The sequence below is a fragment of the Sander lucioperca genome, chromosome 12 (genome assembly GCF_008315115.2).
Source record: "Sander lucioperca isolate FBNREF2018 chromosome 12, SLUC_FBN_1.2, whole genome shotgun sequence".
Lineage (NCBI taxonomy): Eukaryota > Metazoa > Chordata > Actinopteri > Perciformes > Percidae > Sander > Sander lucioperca.
Window position 1 is genome coordinate 33,801,542 of NC_050184.1, and position 23,993 is coordinate 33,825,534.

Below are 23,993 nucleotides of genomic sequence, written 5' to 3' on the forward strand. Positions count from 1 at the left end.
CTGTAGTGGAATGAGTAGTGCTATGGTGAGCTGCAGCAGACAATAAAGTACTAGCAGGGATGACAGTTGTTCCTATGGTGGTAGGCCATTGGTCTTCATTATCATCTCCACTGCCATATGAATCTATCTCTTTCTCCCAGCTGAAATTGAATACTGCTTCGGCTCCACATCCCACAGGTAGGATGCCCTCTATGTGCTTCTCCAGGAAGGGGCCCTCGCAACTGTCTGCAGACGGCTTCTCTTCTCTTAATGTCAAAACAGCAGAATCAGGTATGATGCAGGCAGAGACTTTCAAATGATAAATGATTTATAAGTTGCGTCTTACACCCAAGTCACCTCGTCATCTTTGCCCTCGGAGTGGCAAAGATTGATTTAGCCAGACAGGAGTCCTCATAAATGCCACATCTACATTTATGTTGTAGAAACACAGAAAATATATTTGGTCTGTGCACAGACAGAAATCACGTGAGCCAACACCTTAAAATTTCACTACCAGCAAAGCTGAAGCAGATAGCAACCTCTGAGAAGGCTTCGGGAGGTAAAGCAAAGGACAGAAGAAAGCAAAAGTAAGATCTAAAGCCAACTAAACTAAAGGTTTCCTAAGGACATAAAGCACTTTCATTTCTTTTGTTGGCTATTTTCTTTTCCACGAACAATAATCTCTGAGTGATGACATACTCAGGACCACCAAAGGCCCCTTATCCTATAACAAAGATATATTATTCTACCACAGCAGAAATTACCTTACATTTAGCATCAATAAATCCCCCAAAAACAATAACCACCAGCAGTTCTAGAAAAACAGCACACAGTACAAAACTTCAGAATGGGTGGCACCGATTTGTGTCGCCCGTCCCCAGACTGACACCACTCAATCACAACTGCCTGAAAAAGAACAAGAGAGATGCGAACCACAGACATGCTTATGTCCCTTTTCTTGAATGAAACCACTGGGTGCCACTGCCAGTCCCTGCTAACATTGCTGCCGGCCCGCCCAGTAACCCAAAACACTGTCCAGAAGAACGTGAGAGGCAGAGTGAGAGGAAAAAGAAAAGGCAGAAGGAGAAGGAGGAGGAGTACCTTTCACAGCGTCGGCCAGTGTATCCAGGGGGACAGTTGTCACAGGTTGGCTGACCGTCAGACTCCAGATAACAGGTCGAAGAGAATCTGTGCCAACAGAGGGCCACGCTTACCATGAGGATGCTCTTTTTGGCAGTAATCATGTTATTTCATATACAGTGGGAGCTCTGTTTATTGTGGCACACTTGAGTGGTTTCAGCCCCTGCATAGAGACAGAGCGTATTTAAGTCCCGCCCCCACCGGAGGGGAAAACTCTCCATTGACTTGTATTGTGTGAAGGTGCCTCCTCGTCAGTTCTGTCTGCTAGCAAACAACAGAAAAATGCCTGAAAGCTGCTGTGTGGTGATATACACTACCAACAATGTAAAGAACACATAACTTAAGTTTTTATAAGCTGCCGACCCGAAAAACTTTAGCTTTTATGGATGCAAATGTGAGGAACGTGAGGAATCAGCAGGGAGAAAGGGGAGACTGTGAGATCCTGACACTAAGCTAACGTTATGTTAGCCTTAAACTGACAATTGGATATTTGACTTGGTAACAAAATCTTTGCTGCACACGTAACGCTGGGCACAACATTAGCTTAGCGTCTTCCCATTCTTCCTACTGATTCCTCATGTATGTATCCACTTTTGTCTTCGTAAAAGCTCAGTTTTTCGGTTTGACAGCTTATAAAAACTTAAGTTATGGGTTCTTTACATTGTTGGTAGTGCATCACTCAGCAGCTTTTAGACACTTTTCTGTTGCTTGCTAGCAGACAGAATTGACGATGAGGCACCTTCACACAATTAAAGTCTAGGAAGAGTTGTTTTCCCCTCCGGTGGGCGTGGCTTTCACTATGACGCCATGCGCTCTGTCTCTATTGCACACTATTGTTTACTTTGCCAAATTCAACATTAAACAGAAAAATTAACTAATCTATACTGACTGAATAAAACTGACACAAGATCAAAAAACTTTAAGACATGAACTCACTGGTTGCTGGAAGCGGTTCCAGGACAGGGGCAGGGCTGGCAGGCCTGAGCACCACCCGTTACCGGGTTTCCATAGAAACCAGTCTGACAGAGCTCACACCTTGGCCCGGCGGTGTTATGGAGACATTGCTTTTGGTCGGGACACACAGAAATAAAGAAAGGGTGAGATCCATGGAACAGTTGAATATACAGCACATTACGAGTGATGGTGTGTTTCCACACGTTGGGATTTGCCAAGAAACCATTAGTGCGTTCCACTGCACAGATCAAAGCTGGCAGAAGAGTTGACAGAGGAGAAAAGGAGTAGCATGAAACCTACCAGACACCTGCCGGTCTCTGTGTCACAGCCACTGGCGTGACCGTTGCAGTCGCACCTCTCGCAAGTGCCCAGGTAAAGGCCCGAGCTGGTCCGAGTGTACCCTTCATCACACTCCTACAACCAACATGGAAAAACACCTCAGGTGAGAGACAAGCGATGACAAAGAGAAACACGTCTTTGTTCCACTACAGCAGGGAGACAGACTGCAATTATCATCAATGGCTGTAATGAAAAGGGTTTACTGTGCTATTATTAACAAGCTTAGGCATATCTGTGTTTCTTTCAAACTCAATTAAACGACCTAATCAGAATCAACTTTATTTTCCAGGTATGAGGACACATACGAGGAATTTTGCATTGGATTATACAATGCTCACAATGTCACATTGCTCACAATCTTGAGCATCAAAGTTCATTCTTGAACTTGGAAACAGTAGTTCAAATTCTCAACTCAAAGTCCATTTACTAGGTTTTTTCTGAGCTTTTGACAAAATCTCACAGTTTTCATCTGTACATTTTTGCTCAGATGTCATAGAGATGGTCAACTGTGATATAGTCTGGATCAACGGAAGTACATTTCCAGGTTAATTGCCTGACCTCCCACACCTTCCGCTCTCTGTTTGTTGTCGTTCTCAAAACCCCTTCGCTACAGGAAACAACAACAATCTTCAAGCTAGCAAGCTTCACGCTGAAAAATGGCAAGTTTTGAAAAAAGATTTGGATCGTGCAATAAGGCAGGCCTGCTTGGTTCTTTCGGGGAATGATTGTAAAGATTTACAAAGAATATGTTTACGGCATTTCCTCTCTAACTGGGACGTTTTGGGACTGATCGGTGGGATTGCTGTGGACGAAGTACACACGGCGATACACTGGTAGAAGCAAACTATGTTTAACCATGTGTCCAGCTAATTTAAATAGCTCACATTGCTGTATTGTGTCAACAGTTAACTTCATTTAATATTGTATGTGGCGTTTTCTTTTGTGGGGTGCAAACGTTCCACCAAAACAAGTTCCTTCCAGAGACTATTTAGCAGAGCCACCGCTGCTGCGTCCGATTGTGATTGGTTTAAAGAAATGCAAACAACCCAGAGTGTTTTTTTTCCTAGAATGTATGTGTGGTGTAGCCAGACCTTACTCCTCAGCGCTGCAGAGATAGGTCTGGCAATGCCAGATTAATTGTGATACAACCAATAAGCCATCTCCATGACTCCATCTGCCGTAAGATGCAGATGAAAGCTCCAAAAAAAAAAAAAAAAAAAAAAAAATCCTTTTTGTTAAATTCAACTAAAATGCTTATCTGAAATCATGCATGTGTACCTGGCAGGAGGGTCCTCTGTATCCCTGAGGACAGGCGCACTCTTCCACCTCCAGGGCACGTTCATTACCAGTGGAGTGAGGAACAGCCACGTCCATCTTGATGTCTGAGATACTATTTAACACAAAAAACACATAATTAACAATACACTTTGTTTCGTTGAGTGCAATGCGCTTGGATTCATTTTGGAGGTATGTGAATGAGCTGTGCGGTGACAGAGGAAGCCCCCCCCCCCCAATACCTGGTCTCTACCATGTTGTCTGCGTAGGTGGCCCTGATCATGAAGACGGTAACGTCAGCCAGGGCCATCAGCAGGTGCTCACGAGTACACGGTTGCCCGTCAGCGCGGCGCCATCCAGACTGTCAACCGGCCGGATGAAGAATGGAGAAAAGAGGAATTAAGATTTAGCTAAACAACACTCCTGCTAACAATCAATCAATCAAACTTTATTTCTGTAGAACATTTCATACAAATCAATGTAACACAATGTGCTTTGTACAAAAGCTACACAACTTACTGTGCAGTTACACAGAGAACCAGATCTATACAGAACTTTAAAATATACAGAACACACACCCACACGCACACACACACACAAACCGAAGCAAAACATAGAAAAACAACAAATAAAGTTAGCCACAGACTTTAGTAAAAAGCAGGGTTTTTTTTTAGCCTGTTTTTAAAAGTGCTCAACAATGAAACCCACCTCCCTGAAAACCACGGTGACAGTTTGTGGGGCTCGCGGGAGAGGCTTGGTCTGAGAGTAGTGCTCCAGGAAGATGCCGTTGCCCTGGAGAACCACATCTGGCCGACCGTCGATCACCAGTGAGCGCTGGAACGGTTCGAAGCGCACTGTGTAGCGAAGCTCCCCGCCATAGGCCGTCACCTGGTAGCAACATGGCGAAAAAGAGAAGCTTCATCTCAACGTAACGGAATGGTGGAAAGGTATTTCACTCCTAATGGGACTGTGGGGGGAGTCACAAGACACCCATGTTTGGGCTGACTGTGAATTCAAGCCAAAGCCTAAAGGAGGCTCGCTGTGTGGATAAGTGCAGCCTTTTAACAGGTTGAGGCATGACTGAGTGGGACAGAAAGGGCAGAGAAATGAAGCCAGGCTAAGTCTGTGGATGTTTGATTTAGATGCGCCTTAAGACACACTTTTATTCGCTGGCTTTTAATTGTATTTAACCTGTTTGTTTTCCTGTCTTTTTCTATTTTTATCTGACTTCATGGATTTTCATTTTTGTTTTAACTTGTTTATATATATATATGTGTGTGTGTGTGTGTGTGTGTGTGTGTGATTTGTGCTTATATACACATGTGTTTTGTCTTTGTGAAGCCTGCTATATACTGTACATTAAAATAAACTTGAAACTAGGACTAGTTTGACTAACACTTGACACTTTTTCCTCTCTTATCCCCTAGCCTGCTCTCTACATTGTTGTTTTCCTCTCACCTTATCTCCTCTGAAGCTCTCAGGCAGGACCCAGTAGTAGATGTCTTTGGGGACACTGGAGAACGAGCGATAGACAACTTCAGAGGAGCCCCTCTGGGAGATGCCTTCCGAGATAGTTTTAGTGTTGGCACTGTTGGAGAGGGAGAAGAGCTGTCCGTTCACCCCTCCTCGCACCTAAAAGACACACAAACAAAGTTGTCGAAATGAGATGTGAACTGAGATTTACACGCGATCAGTCACTGTTTGCACACTGCATCTCACCATGTAACGTCTGAACGGATTTGCTGATACAGCACAACTGCACAAACACTGAGTCAAACCTTGATACCAAAGATATTCACCCCTCCCTTTGCCATTCGTAGCTTGGCAACCTACCTGATCTCTATTCCAAGTGGAGCTGGCACACTGTTTGGTGACGCCCATGCAGAAACAACGTAGACAGCCCTCAGGGTTGGTCTCTGATAGATGGAAGAACCCGGCCTTACACTCGTCACACACAGCGCCTGCCACGTTGTTCTGAAACACACGCACGGACACACACACACACACAGACACACAGACACACACACACACACACACACACACACACACACACACACATATGTAATCCATCTGCCTGTCAAGCAGTATTTCTTTCATAAAAGATGACAGAGAAAAAAATCAAAACAGCGCGACACGTCAGCCTCTAATATACAACAGATTTCAGGATAAATGGAGGATTCTCAAAGTTAATTTTTTGTTTATTGTTTTGTTATGTTTAATACCACCTTGAAGGAAATGTAATGCCGACTTCACGGCCATATGATGGAAAATCAGTGTGGATTTTAAGTTCGAGAAAATAATAATTAACCAAGTAACATTACCTGAATTAAATAAACATTTTTGTGAAGTGTTTGTCGTCTAATAACAAATGAATAAATATGTGTCGCACTTAGAGATCTTATGCTATAAAAAAAACTAAAAATACAAAACAAAGTTATCCACACAAAATATTTATTTAATCCTACGAAAGGACAAGAAAAGATTTACGACCTTTGTAAACAAACTCTAATACTTTGTAAACGAAACACAATACTTAAGGCTCTATTTTTAGAATATTATATTTAAGACTTTTTTGTAATACTTTTAAGACCCCATGGGTACCCTGTAATATAATCCTGATAGAGAAGAGCGAGAGCAACAATAAAGGCCTTATCTTAATCTTATCTTAAAATTATTTTCGCAGTTTGCCATACTGCATACATACCTTGCAGCTGCATGGTCTGCTGCTGGAGCTGATAGTTCCTCTGTTATCACACTTGGAGCTTTCTGCAGGGAGAGAGCAATGGAAAGACGATGACATACTGTATGGGGTGGAAAGTGCACCTGGGAGTGTTCCAGCCATTCTGCATACCTGAGCCATGACCACATTCTACTGGGGGGGTGGGGAACACCATGGTAATCTTTACAGTAAAAAGACCCCTGTGTGGGCATATTGCTGGCTACAGCTTCTGTCCATTTCATGCCTTGAAAACAACAAATGTGTTGAACATGTACTCACGGTTAGGAGCACATTTTCCATTAGGCAGAAGAGGGTTACCCTGGTAACCAGGAGCACACCTGAAATAAAACAAAACCATAAACGATTGACCTATTTGTAATAGCTCCTACTGCTTGTTACCTTCAATCTTCATTCGTCAAAACCGTATTCTAGGGTAGGTTTTATTATTAATAGTCATCATAGTCTTCTGGTAAAGTATAAATATGATGACATTTGTTATTACTACCAGTCATCAAAGAGTGATATCATGTCTCATAAACCACATCTAAACTATTGAGACGGTAACTTGATAACACAGGTTTCCTCACTTTTCGCAGCGTCTCCCTGTGTAGCCGGGCCTGCAGGCGTCACATGTTGGCTGTTGGTCGACGTCCAGGAAGCAGGTGTCAGAAAAACTACAAAGCCAAGTAAAAGAAGCCATAGATTAAAATCGACAACAGCGCGTTAATGAGTGGCATGAATAAATCACCGCTCAAATATTTGCAGGGTTAGGTTATATTCCCACTGATGCTTTGTGTGGTCTGTGGGTGTGAATGTGTCTGCTCCTATTTGTACAGTAGATGTGTGTGTGTGTGTGTGTGTGTGTGTGTGTGTGTGTGTGTGTGTGTGTGTGTGTGTGTGTGACCTTACCGGCGGGATGTCTCATAGTACGGGCAGGGACAGGGCTTGCAGTCATCGGGGCGACCTCTGCTTGGGTCACCAAAGTAGCCCGGGCGACACTTATCACACTGAGGGCCCTCTGTGTTGTGTTGGCAGCTCTGTGGCAGGGAGAACACACTGGTCATTCTCTCGCAGGGATGCCACTCAAAAAAGAAAGGAAGAGTTTGACATTTTGGAAAATACACTTATTCGCTTTCTTCTACTCTAGTCGGGATCAACGGAAGAACATTTCCAGAATCATTGCCTGACATGAGGGGAAGGCGATGGACACGCACCAGATGTCCCTCGCCTTCCGCTCCCAGTTTGTTGCCGTTGTCAAACTCTGTTCCCTTCGGGAAACAACAACCTTCGAGCTAGCAAGCTACATGCTGAAAATGGTGAGTTTTGAAGAAAATTTGCATTGTGCAACAAGGCAGGCCTGCTTGGTTCTTTCGGAGAATGGTTGTAAAGATTTACAAAGAATATGTTTACGGCATTTACTCTCTAACTGGGACGTTTTGGGACTGATTGGTGGTCACTGGTAAGAGCAAATGAGGTTTAATCATGTATCCAGCTAATTTAAATAGCTCACGTTACTGTATAGTGTGAACAGTTAACTTCATTAAATATTGTTTGTGGCGTTTTTTTTTTTTTCGAAGGTGCAAATGTTCCAGCAAAACAAGTTCCTTCCCGAGGCAATATTGCAGAGCCACCGTCGCTGCGTCCGGAGCTTAGTGCAAGACGATTGTGATTGGTTTAAAGAAATGCAAACAACTCAGACTCTTTTTTCTCATATCCCAGAATGTGTGTGGTGTAGCCAGACCTTACTCTGCAGCGCTGTGGAGATAGGTCTGGCAATGCGAGACTACTACTACTTCAACAATGAAGCTAGAGCAAGGAGTTAATTAGCTTAGCTTAGCATAAGGACTGGAGGGGGAAACAGCATATAGTAGTATAGTAGTAGGCTGATGTCTTTTTTATTTTTGGAGTTTCTACTTGTCTTTATTCTAAGCTAAGCTAATCGCCTGCTGGCTCCGGCTTCATATTTAGCGTACATACTCAAGAGTGCTATTGATCTTCTCAACTAACTCTTGGCAAGAAAGTAAATAAGAGTATTTCCATGAAGCAGACAAACATCTGTTTTGATCAACACGCTAAACTCTGCCATGTTTTCCAGTAAGGAAGTGACTATCCACAAACTCCAATTCATCCTAAGTGACTTACAGCTATTCTAGCCAAAAAAGAGAGTTAGCTATTACCAGACAGTGTCCGCTGATTGGATCACAGGCGCTGGCGTGTCCATAACAGTTACAACCAGCACAGGTGCCAAGATAGGAGCCACCAGGCACACGTTCGAAACCAGGGGAACACATCTCACAGGACAGGCCTGAATATCCAGGAGGACATCTGGGAATGATAAATATAAGTATCACCAAGCGGGTCAAACTGTTTCCACAACACTATGACGAGTCAAATTACAACGCTACAAATTGTAACCTTTTCTCATGTTGTAAACAAAAAACAGCTGTCTTACGCTAGCAAATTTAATTTACAGTGGAGATATGACAAAAAAAAAAGTAGAGAGAGGGAAATGCAACAAAGGTCTATGGCTGGAATTGAACCGTGCATGGCCCCCAAACAGTCCCTCAAAATACATTATTGTATTTCTAAAACATTTCATTGCATATATAAATGGTACTGTATTATTGTGCAGCACTTTTTCACTCTAAATATGCACACACTGGACACACTGGTCCCAACAGGTTGCTTTGATTGTAGACCGCTGACTGGATCTCCCATCTCACCTAACCCCACAGTTTCGTGCTCGAGGGTTTCTTACCTGCACTCTTCGACATCCTTAGCATGACCCAGAGTGCTGAACTCCACAGTGGTGGTTTCCATGACAATGTCGCTGAGTCCCACGCTGACCATGTGGTTGTCGTAGATGGTGCGGATGCTGATGCCGTCCAGGTTGGCCAGCGTCATCATCAGCTCCTCCCGGCTCACAGAGCGGCCATTGGAGTGCTGCCATCTATCCTGAAACAATAACAAGAGGGGTTACTGATGTATGTATGTACTTCAAATCAATTTCAGGATTTCAGATGTTCAGCTTTCATTTTTACATTATATTATAAAATGATATTTTGTTATTGTGAAATTTGGTGTGAACTGTGTATTTGTATTCCTCATTTTTCAAATTTGTAGAAAAACGCTACATCATTTTTGTATTTCTTTTGTAAAGAACTGCGAGTCCTCATCACTCATCTACCACAGGATTGTGCAGAATCTGCTCTTTCTTAACCAAAGACTTACTTCAGTGAATTTGATCTCCTTCTGGTTGACCACTCGGGCAGGGGTGGGGTTGCCTCTGCGGTACACCAGCCTGCGTCCATTTCCAACCAGCATCACATCAGGCTTCTCCACAGGCTCAGACAGACCGCGGGCCAATGTGTACCGCACCTTGAACTTGAGGGATCCTCCATAGGAGTCAATCTGAAAATACATTCAATGATTTTTTTTATGATTAAGTGTGATAATTAGTTAAGTGAAATAAAGTCTGTAATAGGGTTGCACGATATGAGAAACAATATGCAATAACGTTGGTTGAACATCGCGATAAATAACGATATTAAAGTGCACTCAGTTCTGCATTTCTGCTGCTTTTAGTCTTCTGCTAAAATACAACAAATTGCTTGTTGAATTTAAAACAAACAATAGGTGGCCGGGTTGGCTCAGTGGGTAGAGCAGGTGCACATATACTGAGAGGTTTATGCCTCGACACAGAAGTCCAGGGTTCAAATCCGACCTGTGACGATTTCCTGCATGTCTTCCCCCTCTCTCTCCCCTTTCTTACCTAGCTGTCCTGTCAAATTAAATGCAGAAAAGCCCAAAAAAAAAAAATAATCTTAAAACAAACAAAAGGAAATAATTTCTAACATTCTTTTATTGAACAAATTGAACATTGAATTGAATATAAAAGGCACCACTAAAAAAAATGTCAGTTACATTTTAAAGTGCAGTTTTCTACCGATATTTTCTTTCAAATAACACAAAAAAATCTGAGTGTCTTTCGCGATATGTCACAGCCTTTTGCGATGTGTTTATTGCGCCAGTTGACGAATGTTAGCTGTTGACGATAAAAAAAAAAAAAATTTAAAAAAAAACGATATATTGTGCAGCCCTCTGTAAATTATTTGACTCTTTACCTTGTTGCCCAGGAACTGGCGAGGCAGGGTCCAGAAGGAGTCGAGGTTGAGGAAACGGCGCGACAGGTCGACGAGCTGGAACTCTTCCATCTCTGGGTTAATGAGGAGCTGAGTGGAGGAGAGAGGAGGAGTGCCTGGCCTGGCCGGGTAGCTGACATTCACTCCTGTAATTAAGAATAACAGATTCACTCAGCAGGACTTCACAAACTTTTAAAAAGGTATTTCAGTCAGTGTTGTGACCAAGTCATCTTTGCTCAAGTTCCAAGTAAGTCTATGGGCCCTATTTTAACGCTCTAAGCGCACGGCATGAATCGCATGGCGCAGGTGCGTTTAGGGCGTGTCCAAATCCACTTTTGCTAGTTTGACGGCGGAAAAAAGGGTCCGTGCGCCGGGTGCATGGTTCAGAAGGGTTGTACTTAGTGTCTTCATTAATTCATAGTTGTGTTTTGGGCGTAACATGCAATAAACCAATCAGAGTGTCATCTCCCATTCCCTTTAAAAGCCAGGCGCGTTTGTACCTTGGCGCATTGCTATTATGATGGCGGATTTGCACCGTAATATTGTTGTTTGTAATCTTTTGCATGTTTGTGTGTTGCTGCGCTTCCCTGTGTGTGTGTAACAAGCATAGTGTGAGCGCTGTGCACGAGCTTAGGCCCATTTTACTAATGCGCTATTAAAATAACAATGAAATGCTGCGTTATTGACTTTAGACCAGGTTTTTGTTGGTCAATGGCACGATAACTTTCCGCTGCCTCAAGATAGCAATACGCCAAGAATTCCCCTGAACACACCTCCATGTAAGACCAGCACACCCATGGGCGCACAGATGGGCGCAGGTGCATTTATTATTTAAACGACATGGGTGCTGGACGGTCTTAAACTAGCAGAGACACATGCGTCAGGCTTTGCGCCACGCTGCGCTGGGTGCAAGATAGGGCCCTACAAGTCTCGAGTTATTTTTTTGGGGGCAAGTCAAGTCGAGTCCTAAGTTAGGGCAAGTCCCAAGTCTCAAATCAAGTCACTGTTTTTATCATCAAGAAGTGATTACTCGTGGTACAGACACAGCCCTTGTGGTGTTCTAGTCTGACTAATGAGGCTTAATCAGGGGTCTTTGATGTTACGTGTTGCCATAGCGAGGAGTTTGACTGGCAGCCAGTCATCCAACCATGACAATCACATACTGGGGAGCTTTTTGAGTCATCCAATCATGATTTACAGTTTGCACTGCTGCCGCTGCGTAGCACACTTGATAGTTAGACAGAACCGTGACAAAGTTATGTAATCATATTTTATATTTAACAGCTAACATTCAAACTTATGAATACATGCAAGTCATCCGAGTCACCATTCCTCAAGTCAAGTCAAGTCTCGAGTCATTGACTTACAAGTCAAGTCTCAAGTCATTTATTTTTTTGTCAAGTCAAGTCACAAGTCATCAAAACGGTGACTCGAGTCGACTTGAGTTCAAGTCACCAAGTCTGAAGTCCACATCTCTGATTCAGTTGACAGTGTATTCGTTCTGTTAGCTCTCTTGTCAGTTTTTAAAGCATGAATAGTCTCAGTGCCTTTGAAGTCTTCCTCATCAGTGAAACGCAGGCTGATCTGGTTGCGGTAGCGGCCGGTTCCTTTGCAGTTCTTGGAGAGTCCGGCACAGAAGCAGGACACGCAGCGGCGCTCCACACTGAAGTGACCATCAGGACAGTTGCCTACAGAGAAGAAGAAAAAACAGACACAAGTCGATTTATATTCTTATTGTAACTAGAATTAAGTTATAGTAAAAACCGTAGTGTTTCTGATGGTGAAACCACAGCAAAAATGTGGTGTAAGGTGTACCTGGATTTGGACTGGATGTCAGAGTAAGGACTCCGTCAGGGATCCCAAACACCAGGCCTTTAGCATTGATGGCCTCACAGGTGTACGCCCCCTGATCTGCCTCCTTCACATCGCGGATGGTCAGACTGCCGCGGCCATTCTCGCTGGTCATGGAGATCCTGGGAACATTTTTACTACGTTATTACAAACGGTTTACTGTTTGTGTGTGTGAGTTGCATGTGTGTGAATGTGAGATGTTTGACTGGTATTTTTATTAGCACAGTCTCAGGTAGTACACCTGAATCTCATTGTATGTAAATGCAATGAGAAGAGAAAAAAAGAATCTTCACTAATCTTATCTTAACACAGAAATACAGCACAGATGATCGCTTTTACAGTAATAAACTCAGTCGAGAGTTTACTTCAACTACGGCGCAGACCATAATAGGAACCCTCTGGTCTCTGACTCTCACTGTAACAGTCTGCAGAAATATTCATAACATAACATCCATAACATTCAACTGTAATTGCCTAACCACACACACACACACACACACACACACACACACACACACACACACACACACACACACACACACACACACACACACACACACAGCAGACTACGCCCTGAATGAACATTCTGATAGAGCAACTTTTGGAGTACACCACAAATATCTCAGTAATTAGAATCACAGGTCGAAATAAAATTATGACTCAGCACATAAACACTGATCTAACAGGGCTGTTTGACCGTCATCATGCCATGTGAGAAATGTGCAGAGAAGACAAATTCTTTCATAGTCATTTTCTAATTTTCATGGTCTGCTGCAGATCTATCAGGCGAGATTGGCTCTCACACGATGCAGATGTTTTTTTTGAGACAGCTTGCCCAAACAGTGCAACACATGCTTTTCGGAAAGTAGCATCAACACAAATCAATTTTTAACATTTAGCGGTTCCAAAGATATTTAAAATCATGTGGACAGCATTTTCCTCAAACCATTAATAAACTGTACTGTAATGATGTCAAAATGAGTTATTTTAGTTTTAATTTAATTACAGCACAGAAGGAGAATTTCTAATCAAACCCACCTGCCACTGAGAGGAATGTGTCCCCAGTTGAGTCTCCAGGTGATGATAGGTGTTGGCACTCCCACAGCCTGACAGTTGAACGTCACTGTTGCCCCCCGCGCTGCCTGAATGGACTCTTCCGGCGGGCTTGTCACTGTTGGAGGGGCTGCAAAGCGTCAAGAAGATGAGAATTGCTTTAACCCCATAATAAATGCACGTGTACAAAAAAAAAAAAAAGGCTGGCATGTGATTTGGCGAACCGGTGAAGCTCATAAATGCCTGAAGAGTCAGAGGAAGCATAATTCTCTGCTATGGAGGGACAATTCCCTTTCAGTTCTCAGGAATGGATGGTTCACAAAAAAAGCTCTGTGTCTCAGTCAACACGTGTGAAAATAGCTGGGTTCACAGCAAATTAGTCATAGCGTACAAAGGAGCTCAGAGGGTGACTATAGAGGAGAGTCAAAGAAGTATTGAGAGTTGGGGTGGGAAATCGAAAATCGTATATGTATCGTGATTCTTTTGCCTAGAATCAATATTTTTTTATTCTATTTTTTCTACCAATGATTCACCTAAATATTTTCTGTTCAAACAGTACCACTGACGGTGACTACATCATATCCGTTTACAGCAAAACACAGCGAAAGCAGAAAATCCAGGTTATGTTCTTTACAATTGAAATAAATGTCAGACTGACATGTGATGTGCATTCTTCTTAGAAAACAATTCGTTTTTAGAAATGTCTCATGATATATTGTCTCTAGAAGTGTATTATTCAACTTTTGTTTTTGTTAAAGAAGGAAAAGAAGATTGCAATACTCAATAGTATCAAATCGCAATAAAAGAAAATGGCAATACAAATCGAATCAGCACCCATGTATCGTGAAAGAATCAAATCGGGACTAAAGCGAGAGAGAGAGAGAGAGAGAGTGCAAAAAGTAAGAAAGAAGAGTGAAATGTGCATGAAGGAGAAAGAAAGATTTCGAGCAGAGAGCTGTAAGACAGCTGTTGGTGTGAGACTTACTGCAGCCGTACTCATCCGAGCGGTCAGGGCAGTCTGGCTCGTCATCACACTGGTAGCTAGCTGGGATGCAGGTGCGATCGGTCAGGCATTCAAACTGCTCAGGAGCACACCTGTCGTCAGGACCCTTGGTGGCTGTAGGTATGACAAAATGGTATAAATCACTTGTTCACAGTAGCAGATGAGAGGATTGATCATTAACCTATTCCCTTCAAGGCAGACCTTTAATGACTCAAAAACGAAATGGAGACTTACGGCAGTCTGTTTCATCCGAGTTATCCTCACAGTCGTTGTCTCCATCACAGCGCCAGAGCTTAAGGGCACAGCGGCCATTTTTACACTTGAACTCATTGGGTTCACAGGGAGATGGAGTACCTGTGCAAAGATTGAGGATAATTAGAGCGTATGTTGTTGCCTCAGAGTGTGCACATACACATGGCTGTGGTACTTACCCAGTGTTGTAATGTAAAAAAAGTATAAATACGTAGTTACTGTACTTACGTTATTTATACTACATTTCCTGAATAAAATGTAAACCTTTACTCCGATACATTTCCCCTAAGCATCTTCAATAATTGCTAGTTTTTCGTACGGTGGAGTGAAAGATTCTTCCTCTAAAAAAAATTCAAATTGGGTTTCTGTTTTTCTCTTTGTTGATGTTAGACTTTGAATGTGATGTTTAAGAAGGTGTGAAAACCCTGAATATTGTGCTTTACTATAAGGAAGCCACCATTACGTTCATAATCAAAGTTTTTTGTTTTTACTTTTACTTCTAATAATTAAGTACATTTAAAATCAGAAAATTACTTTTGATACTTAAGTACAGTAAATATCAGATACTTTAAGTCTTTTATTCAAGTAATATTCTAAAGGGTGGCTTAAACGTCTACCAAAGTAATTTTCTGGTAAGATACTTTTACTCAAGTATTGCTTTCAAGTACTTTACACAAGACTGTACTTACCACATCTGAACTCGTCGCTTCCGTCCGAACAGTCCCTCTCTCCGTCACAGATGTAGTCTCGAGGGATACACTCTCCGCTCTGGCATGTGGCTTGATCCGCTCTGCAGGGTCCAGGTGGGCTGGGGGGCCGTGGGGGCTTCTTGATGGGGGTGGTGGTGGGGGTTGTGGTGGTAGGGGTGGTGGAGACCGGAGGGGGCGTCTGTTTTTTGTCTAAAACAAATCTCTGATTAAACTTAGCAGATGTACAAAGCGGTTAGAGTTGTTAGTGTAAGTGGGTGTGTCTCACGTCCGGCCAGTGTTCCATGCTATAGCTATAGCCAACTTGCAGGCCAGCCAAGCTGAAGCCACTCACCACAATTGGTCTCATCACTCATGTCTCTGCAGTCTGGTCTGTTGTCACACAGGTATTCCATCAGGATACATGTCCCATCACCACACCTGAACTCATCTGGCATGCAGGGTCTGATGCCAGGGGTTACTGAGAGAGAGAGAGAGGGGGGGGGAGGGGGGAGTGTTGAATTATCAAATACATGCAAGCCAACGCTACAATAAAGCCAATGCACTACACTAATGTCACATCACAGCACAAATAAAACAAAGTCAGGTGAAAAACAACAGCACACTGGACCTCTCAGCCATCAGAGTACTACAGCGAGTGCACCTCAGGCATGTTGTAAAGACTATCGTTAGGGGTGTGCTTCCAGATACTTACCAGGATACCAGGATATTATACATTTGAAAAGGATTAAGAGATGGATGGATGGATGGATGGATGGATGGGTGGATGGGTGGATGGGTGGGAGGATGGATGGATGGATGGGTGAGTATGAGGATGGATGGATGGATGGGATGGAAAATCGTCAACTTTCCCTCTTTAGCGTTTAGCTTAGTGCAGTGCCATGAAACCATAAACAACATTGGCTTGACGGTGTCATCCTCCCCAGCTCCACCCTCTCGTCAAAAATTGCCACATCAGGTTGCAAAAAACCAAGATGGCCCGCCCGTATCGCCAAACTCGAGGCTTCAAAACGGCAGTCCAAAAACCAATGGAGGACGTCATGGATGCTACGTCCACTAATTTTACAGTCTATGGACTGGACAGACTGGACGGACAACATAGATAGACAAACTAGACCGACACGCAAACTAGACTAGACGGACTAAGCTAGACACACGAGACTAGACAAGACAAGACTGACAGACACGCAGATAGATGGATAGACAGGCGGTCAGATAAGCTGAGACAGACAGATAGATGGGAACCCTATCTTCTGAGTAAAGACATTAAAGATAAAGTTACCATTATCCTCTATCAGCTGCCTTGCCTGTGTACTGGGTTGGTGGAATTTGCGTGAATGAAAAAGATGATTTAGACTGCAGTGAACAGCAGCATTTGTAATCAAACTCATGCCATGCAAAAGTCATTCTTATTCACTGTGCGCTACCGGACTTTAGGGACACTCAGAAGTCAACTTTACATCGGTGATTCCATGCAAAACATTCATCAAACCCAATGACCATTGCTTGTACATGATCATCATAAAATTCCAACATCATAAAAGGGGAAAATGCTTGACTGTATCTTTCTAAAAAGGCACTACAGTCATCCTACAGCTTCTACAGAACAGTCAGATCAGTCACCATGCAGAGGGCATGGCACAGTACAAACCTGGCACGGCTATAGGCTCCACTGGAGGCAGAGGTTGAACTAGAAACCAGAAGGAAATGTTAAGGACACTGCCTACCGCTCTGGCGGACCTTAATTTGCTGTTATCATACAGCAAACTCCAGTGTAACAGAGTCACTTCACGTCTGTGTTAAATGGCGTTCCTCCTTGTTGAGGTCTTACCTTCCCCAAGCCGTCTGAACTGAAAGCCCTGGACTGATGTGACGTAGGAAGCAATGGCTCCCTCTTTCACCACGTTGTACAGAACGCTGCGGATCTGTTCATCATTGGTGTTGTAGTCAGAACCCACATCCAACTCCACAAATACGTCCACGCCATCCTCTCTTATCATCTTCCTGCAAAGAGCAAAGAAAAGGCCTTGTGAGGCTACGGAGTCTGAAGCGTGTACTGTAGACGCTGGGTACCCCCACGGTTCTCAAAGCTAAATTTACCACCTAGGAGTAAATGTAATGCCAACTTCACGGCCATATAATGTAAAATGTATATATTAGTTGCTAAAAATACTAAATAAAGTAAATTTAAACGTTACCCACACAAAATATTTATTTATGACGTTATGGCATTTTATTAAGGACAAGAAAAAAATTAACACTTTGTAAACAAAATTAAATACTTTTTAGACCCCGTGGGAACCCTGAAATGGTTAAACAGGAAAGCTCTTTTGAACTAAGGTTTCTCTTTGGACATCCTTAATAGGAATTACTCACTGCTGATGAATTACTGACTGCAGGCCTACACTGTTGGCCTTGTGCAGTTTTGAACAAGGAAAATAAATATCACCTGGCCAGAGTAAGTCACCCAGGCAGCAGCAGCAGCAGCAGCCCACAGCTGCAGGGTATCTACTTTCGATGTCACAAAGCATGATTTAAAGGACTGGTGTTCTTACTTAATGAGGACCACGCTGACTGTCTGGACACCTTGAATCCTGTTGTATTCTGACTCCAGCTGCGGAGGGAAAACTCAGTTAAGTTGAAATAAACGAGCCTGGGCAAGATTTTCAGACATAAGGTCACACATACTTAAATCAGCAAAGTCATAAATAACACGCCTGGACCTTATAAGGTAGCCTTAGTGTACTGTACATGACTGCTATTCAGATTATTTATCCTTTGTGAGAATAGGACGCACCGTGTCCACCACTGCTTCAGAGATCTCGTTAAAAGCTGGAGAGAAGATGTCCTCGAGCTCAGGGCTGTAGACCAGGGAGTCGGTGAAGTTGACGAGTGCTCTGTAATAAACTAGAAACAGAGAGAGGGAAGGAACATCTGTCAGCTAAACCACACAATAACATGCAACAACCACAGGCTCAGCATTAATGTCCATCTCTTGCAGACTTAAGATACTATAAGCCAGATCCAAGATTAAGTGGTTCAGTTTATTAAATAAAATGTGATATGGGATACTGTTTGGGAAATATTTCCCTGAGAATAGGCTTTCGTTAAATTTCGATAAACGGTTGTCTTTCAAATTCCCTCTGCACGCAGTAGGACAGCGCTACAACCAACCAGAGCAACGCTAGCTGATAGATTAAACTTTTGACGTATCCGGTCGGCAAAACTCCGAACACATCTTCCTTTTTTAAGAATGACTTCAGTGCCCTTCTTTGTTCTTTTCTCAAAGAAAAGCTTAACTCCAAGTCTTCCAGAGTCACGGCTAAAGCCAATTCGAAAGACCGCTGTTCGCTAGCAGCAGCAGCCATCGTCTTTGTTTTCAAGTAGCAGGGAATTCACGCGGAACCACCGTAACTCTGCGTCATTATGTTAAGCCCGCCCACCGACTCTATACACAATGTGATTGGCCCGGCTAGAGTTTGGCTTTTCCAGCTCGCAAGCCAACAGAGAGTTGCTAGACTGACCCTGGCTGCAAATTACATTTGCAAATTACATTTGCAGCCAGATTTTCTTTCTGCGTCTAGATTTCTAGGCTAATGCACTAAAGTTTTAAAGGCAAATAATCCAACAGCTAGAACAGTCTGGTAAGTTGAAAAAAATTACATCACTTTACTCTTACGCAGCCTTTAAAACCAGGAAAAGACTACACTTACCATATTACGATATTACGATATCCAAAACCTAAGACATATCTAGTCTCATATCATGCTGTCGATATATGTATATATTGCCCTGCCCTACTAACACAAGGCACACTCTGCCACCAAAATACTCAAATATAACCATGAATTTACAGTATAAATTGGGTTCATGGACATAGAGACGCATACCCAACGCACGCACGCACGCACACAGTACGTGGATATCGTCAAACTAACAGGGCCACGAGTTTGCACCAGACTGAACGCTGATGACATCAGAGAGTTGGAAGGTAAGTGGGAGTTTGAGTCAGCATCACTACTGCGCCAGTGGCTGCAGAGGAAGAAGAAGAAGACAGTCCTCTGTGAATGACTGTGGAAGGGGGCCTCAACATTCCCTCCGCATGTACCAAGTCAAACACATCAGGCAAGCAGGCAGGAGAGCAGCGGAGGGGGCTGCAGCTGGGATTATATCAATGGTGTGCAGAGAGGCTGCGTTACATGTAGCTGGTCTAACCGCTCATAAAACATATAGGTCAACTGGTTGAACGTTATTCACTCAGACATGAATGATACAGAAGCTGCAATTAGTTCCCTTTGTTCAACCTTTCACTTTCAAAATGTTACAAGCAGCCGGTTGGTTTCACAGTAACGGAGTATATTGTGTCTGCCAGTGTCTTTGAGTTAGGCACTGAACCCAGAGAATGACTAAGATGTGCCTGACCCTGCCCTCTAATCACTCTGAAGGAATGTAGAGAGTTGTGTTTCTTCTTCTTCTTCTTCTTCTCCTGTAGCACTCATATTGCCCTGCCCAAAAAACTTTGCCCATCTGCCACATATGTGGACAGTGGACAAAATGAGTTTTTATGCATGTATGTATCGTCATGCTGATTTTTAATCAAATGCATTGGTAAGCAAACAGTTTTATATATTAACACCTAACAAATAAGTTGAAGATTCACACATTAATAGTTTTACTAACACTTTCTATGGCACATATCTTCTTGCTTATCAGAGCCAATTTCAATCCCACATCTCAAAAGCTTGGCATCTTATTGGAGCAACTGTTTCCAAAGCTGTGTTGACTTTTAAACATGATTTTCACATCCCAAAACAAAACAAAAAAATAATTAATTAATGTAATCAATTCTTCCACTCCAGTTATAGATGCTACCTTTATAAAACATCTTGATGAGCTATATGAGTAACTTATTATCAACTAAAATGTCAGCTGTATTATTATAATTCCAATGTCGCAGGCAACTTAAAATAGCCCAGGACCACAGGGTGCTCCGTTCTCACACTGCTACCAATGCTTTGTTAGGACGGGCCTGCCAGCCTCTGAATTTAGACTGGCAGGGAGTGTTTAGGGAGGAAGTCAATATTTGTGCCGTTTCTTGCACTCAGATGCTATATGCCAAAAGCAAAGAGTCATGTTCTAAGCAGGCATCTCCTGAACCTCTACTTCCAAACATACATGCCCAAATAATGAGCAAAATAATAAATCTGCACACACACACACACACACACACACACACACAATCTATATATTATGGCACTATCTTTGTGGGGATCCGTCATTGACATAATGCATTCTCTAGCCCCTTACCCTAACCTCAACCATCACAACTAAATGCCTAACCTTAACCCTTACCCTCACCCTAACCATAACCTAATTCTATCCCTAATCCTACTACCAAGTCTTAACCCTCAAACAGCCCTTTAAACTTGTGGGGTCCAGCATTTTGGCCCCACAAAGCTGTCGGGACCCCACAAGTATACTGGACTCCCAGCTTTTGGACCCCGCAAATATAGTTAAACAAGCCCACACACACACACACGCATAATCAGCATAATCAGACATGTGGACACTGACATCAGACATATATCATGCTTACTGGTAAAATTATTTTGGTCAATATTGAAATTACGATAATCTAACACGATTACTCATTGACTTTTGGAAAGATGTTGCCTTTGTTGAACTTAAAAAAAACAATCGGTGAAAACACCTTGAACTGTGACATTTCATTCAATACTTTTCCCTTTTTGAATTCCCCTTTAGAACACAAGTCAAAACAAAGACAAAAATCGCGATCAAAAATCGATTCATTGCACAGCCTTACTACTTACTTACTAGTAGCTACTTAATTAAAATGTAAAGATGTTGTGTCTCAGCTGTGTGTTCTCTACCCTAACCCTAACCCTGCCTGAGCTTTGGCTGGTAAACAGCTGTCCTCTCTGAACGCTGCTGAATTCTCTTCCCTTACGCACAGCATTTGCACTACAAGACATCCCATTCCTGGTGAGGGAAAGCCACATTTATGACAAAGTAAACTAAGCACTGCCTGTGAAAACACACAGTGAGGTGAACATGTAATGACAGAACTGCAGTCTTTAGCGCAGCCTGGCAGGGTGCCCCGGTGCTTGCTTTACAGGCTATTACTGTCAGACAAGTAGGAATAAATGTTAGGCCTGAATGTGGACCCAGTAGACAGGCAACATCAAAGTTAGTCATCAAAGCGCCTCATTTGACCCGCATATAATCTAATCACTTGAGTGGGTATTCGCCGCCTGGTCAACAGAAGATTGTAGCCCCAACTCTCTCCTGTTACAGACGGGCGAGTGTGGGAGCGCCGCCGCCTGAGATCCTTTGATTAGAGTGCGGGTTTGTGCCCTGCTGCTAACGAGCGGCTCTTTTACTCTGAGACCCATTCTCTTGTGCATCAAGAGAGGGGGGGGGAAATCCCCTCGTCAAGCACCGCTACCATCAAGAGTGATGAAACTGAGTGCAGACATGACGGGTGGGATGAAGAAGAAAAAAAGGAGCGGAAAAATAGCATTCCACACCCTTAATTCACAAACTTATTTAGCTACAGTATTAAAGCTATTGAGTAGAACTGTGGCGTCTTTGTGCAATGGGCCCCCTCTGAACACATAGAGGCCTATGCAGAAGACAAAGACTTGATTGAGCAGTGAGCCCAGCCTGTCGTTTAAAGCCCAGCCGCATTGGGCTTGACCTTTAACCCCCAAGGCTGCACCCACAGCATCGGCCCAACACCACCCGAGCCCTATAGAGAGAATCTATAAGAACAAGGCCCAAACCACATCGGCTATCCCATCAAAAATCTTTATTCATGTTTTTCTGTTTTTTGCCAGCTGCCCTTTTTCTCAGCTAAACTCTTGTAGACAGGACCCCTGCTACTTAACCCTTTTGCTGGTGGCCAGCCAAACAACTCTGTCTCCAAGTCCACTCACTGCCCTCTGGGGAGCTCTTGGGAATAACTTCTGGCTTTACTGTTAAGCTTGCCCCGTTGTGCTCTCCCACGGCTTGTGATGTAAGCATCAAAACCCACCGTTGTGTATAACAAAGCACGTTTTCATACTCATGTTGTAGTTGTGATTTTCTGTGAAACAGCTGGTTCGTATGATTGGGACGAGCCATCTGCATGGAATTACAAACAAGCACTTTTAAAATTAAACCGTGGAACACATCTTTGCAAGCGTTGGCTGTCCGCAGAGATGAACAGCCATGTAATTCTAACATATCTTTACAAAGATAGAAACATAAGTGTTGTCACTCGAGTGAGATGAACTCTATTACTCGATGGAACAAGCACATCATTTTCCACTGGCATCAGAAAACACTGGGAGACGCCTGCAAGACACTTGGAAAAACAGACTTGCTGGACTCAAACACTGCATGCCCAAGCTGAGTCTTCCTTTGGAATGTTATCTGAGTGTGTGTTTGGAAATGAGAGTGCATAACTGAGCGGAGCAGGTGATGGGAGAGTGTTGCCAAAGACAAAAGAGGGGAGAAACGGCAGGATAAAAAAAGAAAGAAGTGCTTGAGGACTTACTGTAGTCTGGTTCAACTGGGCTCTCTATGTTCCTTAGATATGAAGCGTCCAACCAGTGTGCTATGGCAAGCAATGAGGAGCAAAGTGCAAAGGGCAAGAGACATGGGGGAAGAGAGACGTGGCGTGGAGGTTCACGGACAAACAGGGAGCCAAAGGTCAAGTATCAAACAAGAAAAGGGACAAAAGGACCAGGGAGAAGAATCAAGTTAGCCAGGCAGGTGCAGAGATGTTAACATGTCAGGAAAGTTAGAAAGGAAGTGATTGGAAGCGAGGAGAGAAAACAGAAAGTTACAATCAGAAAGTGAATTGCTATAAGAGTTGTAACAGAAACAGGAAATCAGGAAAAAAGTCACTGAGATGATCAGAGTTGAAATACACAGTTGGCATGAGACAGCAAATGAAAGATATACTGATCTGCATGAAATTATGTAAAATAACAGGCTGTTCTCATAAACCATTCGTGCATGTAGCAACGAAAAGTAACGCACTGTAATTCGTAAGCATTCCACGTATTTTTCGCTGTATGCACCACAGTGACTGCTGCTATATAAGAACGCTCTGGACCGTGTAGGGAGGAGGTCGGGGTGGATCACAAAACACAGCACTTTCAAGCAGGGGAGCGGAGTTCGAAAACAGCCAGGAAACGTGTTTTTCATTCCTTGGGAGTGTTTTAACCCAAACCACAATCTTTTTCCTAAACTTAACTCGATTTGGTGTCTAAGCTTCACTATCATCGCTGCATGGCGCTCACTCTTTCTCGGCTAAACTCAACAAGGGATGCACCGAATCCAGATTTTTGCGATTCGGCCGAATACCGAATCCACTGGTTAAGATTCTGCTGGATCTGAAACCGAATACCGAATCCTACTCCCATTCTCAGTGTGACTGTCCTTCCTTTGCCATACCTGAAGTTGCTGCATTTTGGCTGCTGTCTGTAGATTCTATCATGCACAACTCGTATTCTTTCGGATGTTTCGTACGCAAATGTTTTTTAACAGCGGCGATGTTGTGTATTGTGTAG

General features: G+C 43.2%; 1 protein-coding gene across 15 annotated transcripts in view; it reads right to left on the minus strand.

Moving 5' to 3' along the window:
* hspg2 (heparan sulfate proteoglycan 2) overlaps window positions 1–23,993 on the minus strand; it is a 121,087-nt gene that overhangs the window by 55,403 nt on the left and 41,691 nt on the right. For 11 of the 15 annotated variants that reach the window (XM_036008542.1, XM_031290585.2, XM_036008545.1 and 8 more), the window contains exons 4-31: window positions 22,973–23,032; window positions 18,212–18,321; window positions 17,970–18,028; window positions 17,246–17,418; window positions 17,066–17,104; window positions 15,749–15,874; window positions 15,397–15,606; window positions 14,690–14,809; window positions 14,438–14,569; window positions 13,438–13,582; window positions 12,364–12,521; window positions 12,096–12,236; window positions 10,531–10,694; window positions 9,638–9,817; window positions 9,165–9,361; window positions 8,584–8,731; window positions 7,316–7,443; window positions 6,994–7,080; window positions 6,686–6,744; window positions 6,392–6,453; window positions 5,521–5,661; window positions 5,146–5,319; window positions 4,396–4,575; window positions 3,930–4,048; window positions 3,691–3,802; window positions 2,374–2,487; window positions 2,056–2,183; window positions 1,081–1,167 (exon numbers count right to left, since the gene is read on the minus strand). In XM_036008542.1, coding sequence (XP_035864435.1) covers window positions 1,081–1,167; window positions 2,056–2,183; window positions 2,374–2,487; window positions 3,691–3,802; window positions 3,930–4,048; window positions 4,396–4,575; window positions 5,146–5,319; window positions 5,521–5,661; window positions 6,392–6,453; window positions 6,686–6,744; window positions 6,994–7,080; window positions 7,316–7,443; window positions 8,584–8,731; window positions 9,165–9,361; window positions 9,638–9,817; window positions 10,531–10,694; window positions 12,096–12,236; window positions 12,364–12,521; window positions 13,438–13,582; window positions 14,438–14,569; window positions 14,690–14,809; window positions 15,397–15,606; window positions 15,749–15,874; window positions 17,066–17,104; window positions 17,246–17,418; window positions 17,970–18,028; window positions 18,212–18,321; window positions 22,973–23,032 — 3,553 coding nt within the window. The remainder of the gene's footprint in view (window positions 1–1,080; window positions 1,168–2,055; window positions 2,184–2,373; window positions 2,488–3,690; window positions 3,803–3,929; window positions 4,049–4,395; window positions 4,576–5,145; window positions 5,320–5,520; window positions 5,662–6,391; window positions 6,454–6,685; window positions 6,745–6,993; window positions 7,081–7,315; window positions 7,444–8,583; window positions 8,732–9,164; window positions 9,362–9,637; window positions 9,818–10,530; window positions 10,695–12,095; window positions 12,237–12,363; window positions 12,522–13,437; window positions 13,583–14,437; window positions 14,570–14,689; window positions 14,810–15,396; window positions 15,607–15,748; window positions 15,875–17,065; window positions 17,105–17,245; window positions 17,419–17,969; window positions 18,029–18,211; window positions 18,322–22,972; window positions 23,033–23,993) is intronic. The other 4 variants (XM_036008544.1, XM_031290583.2, XM_036008547.1 and 1 more) reach the window with 4 other exon arrangements.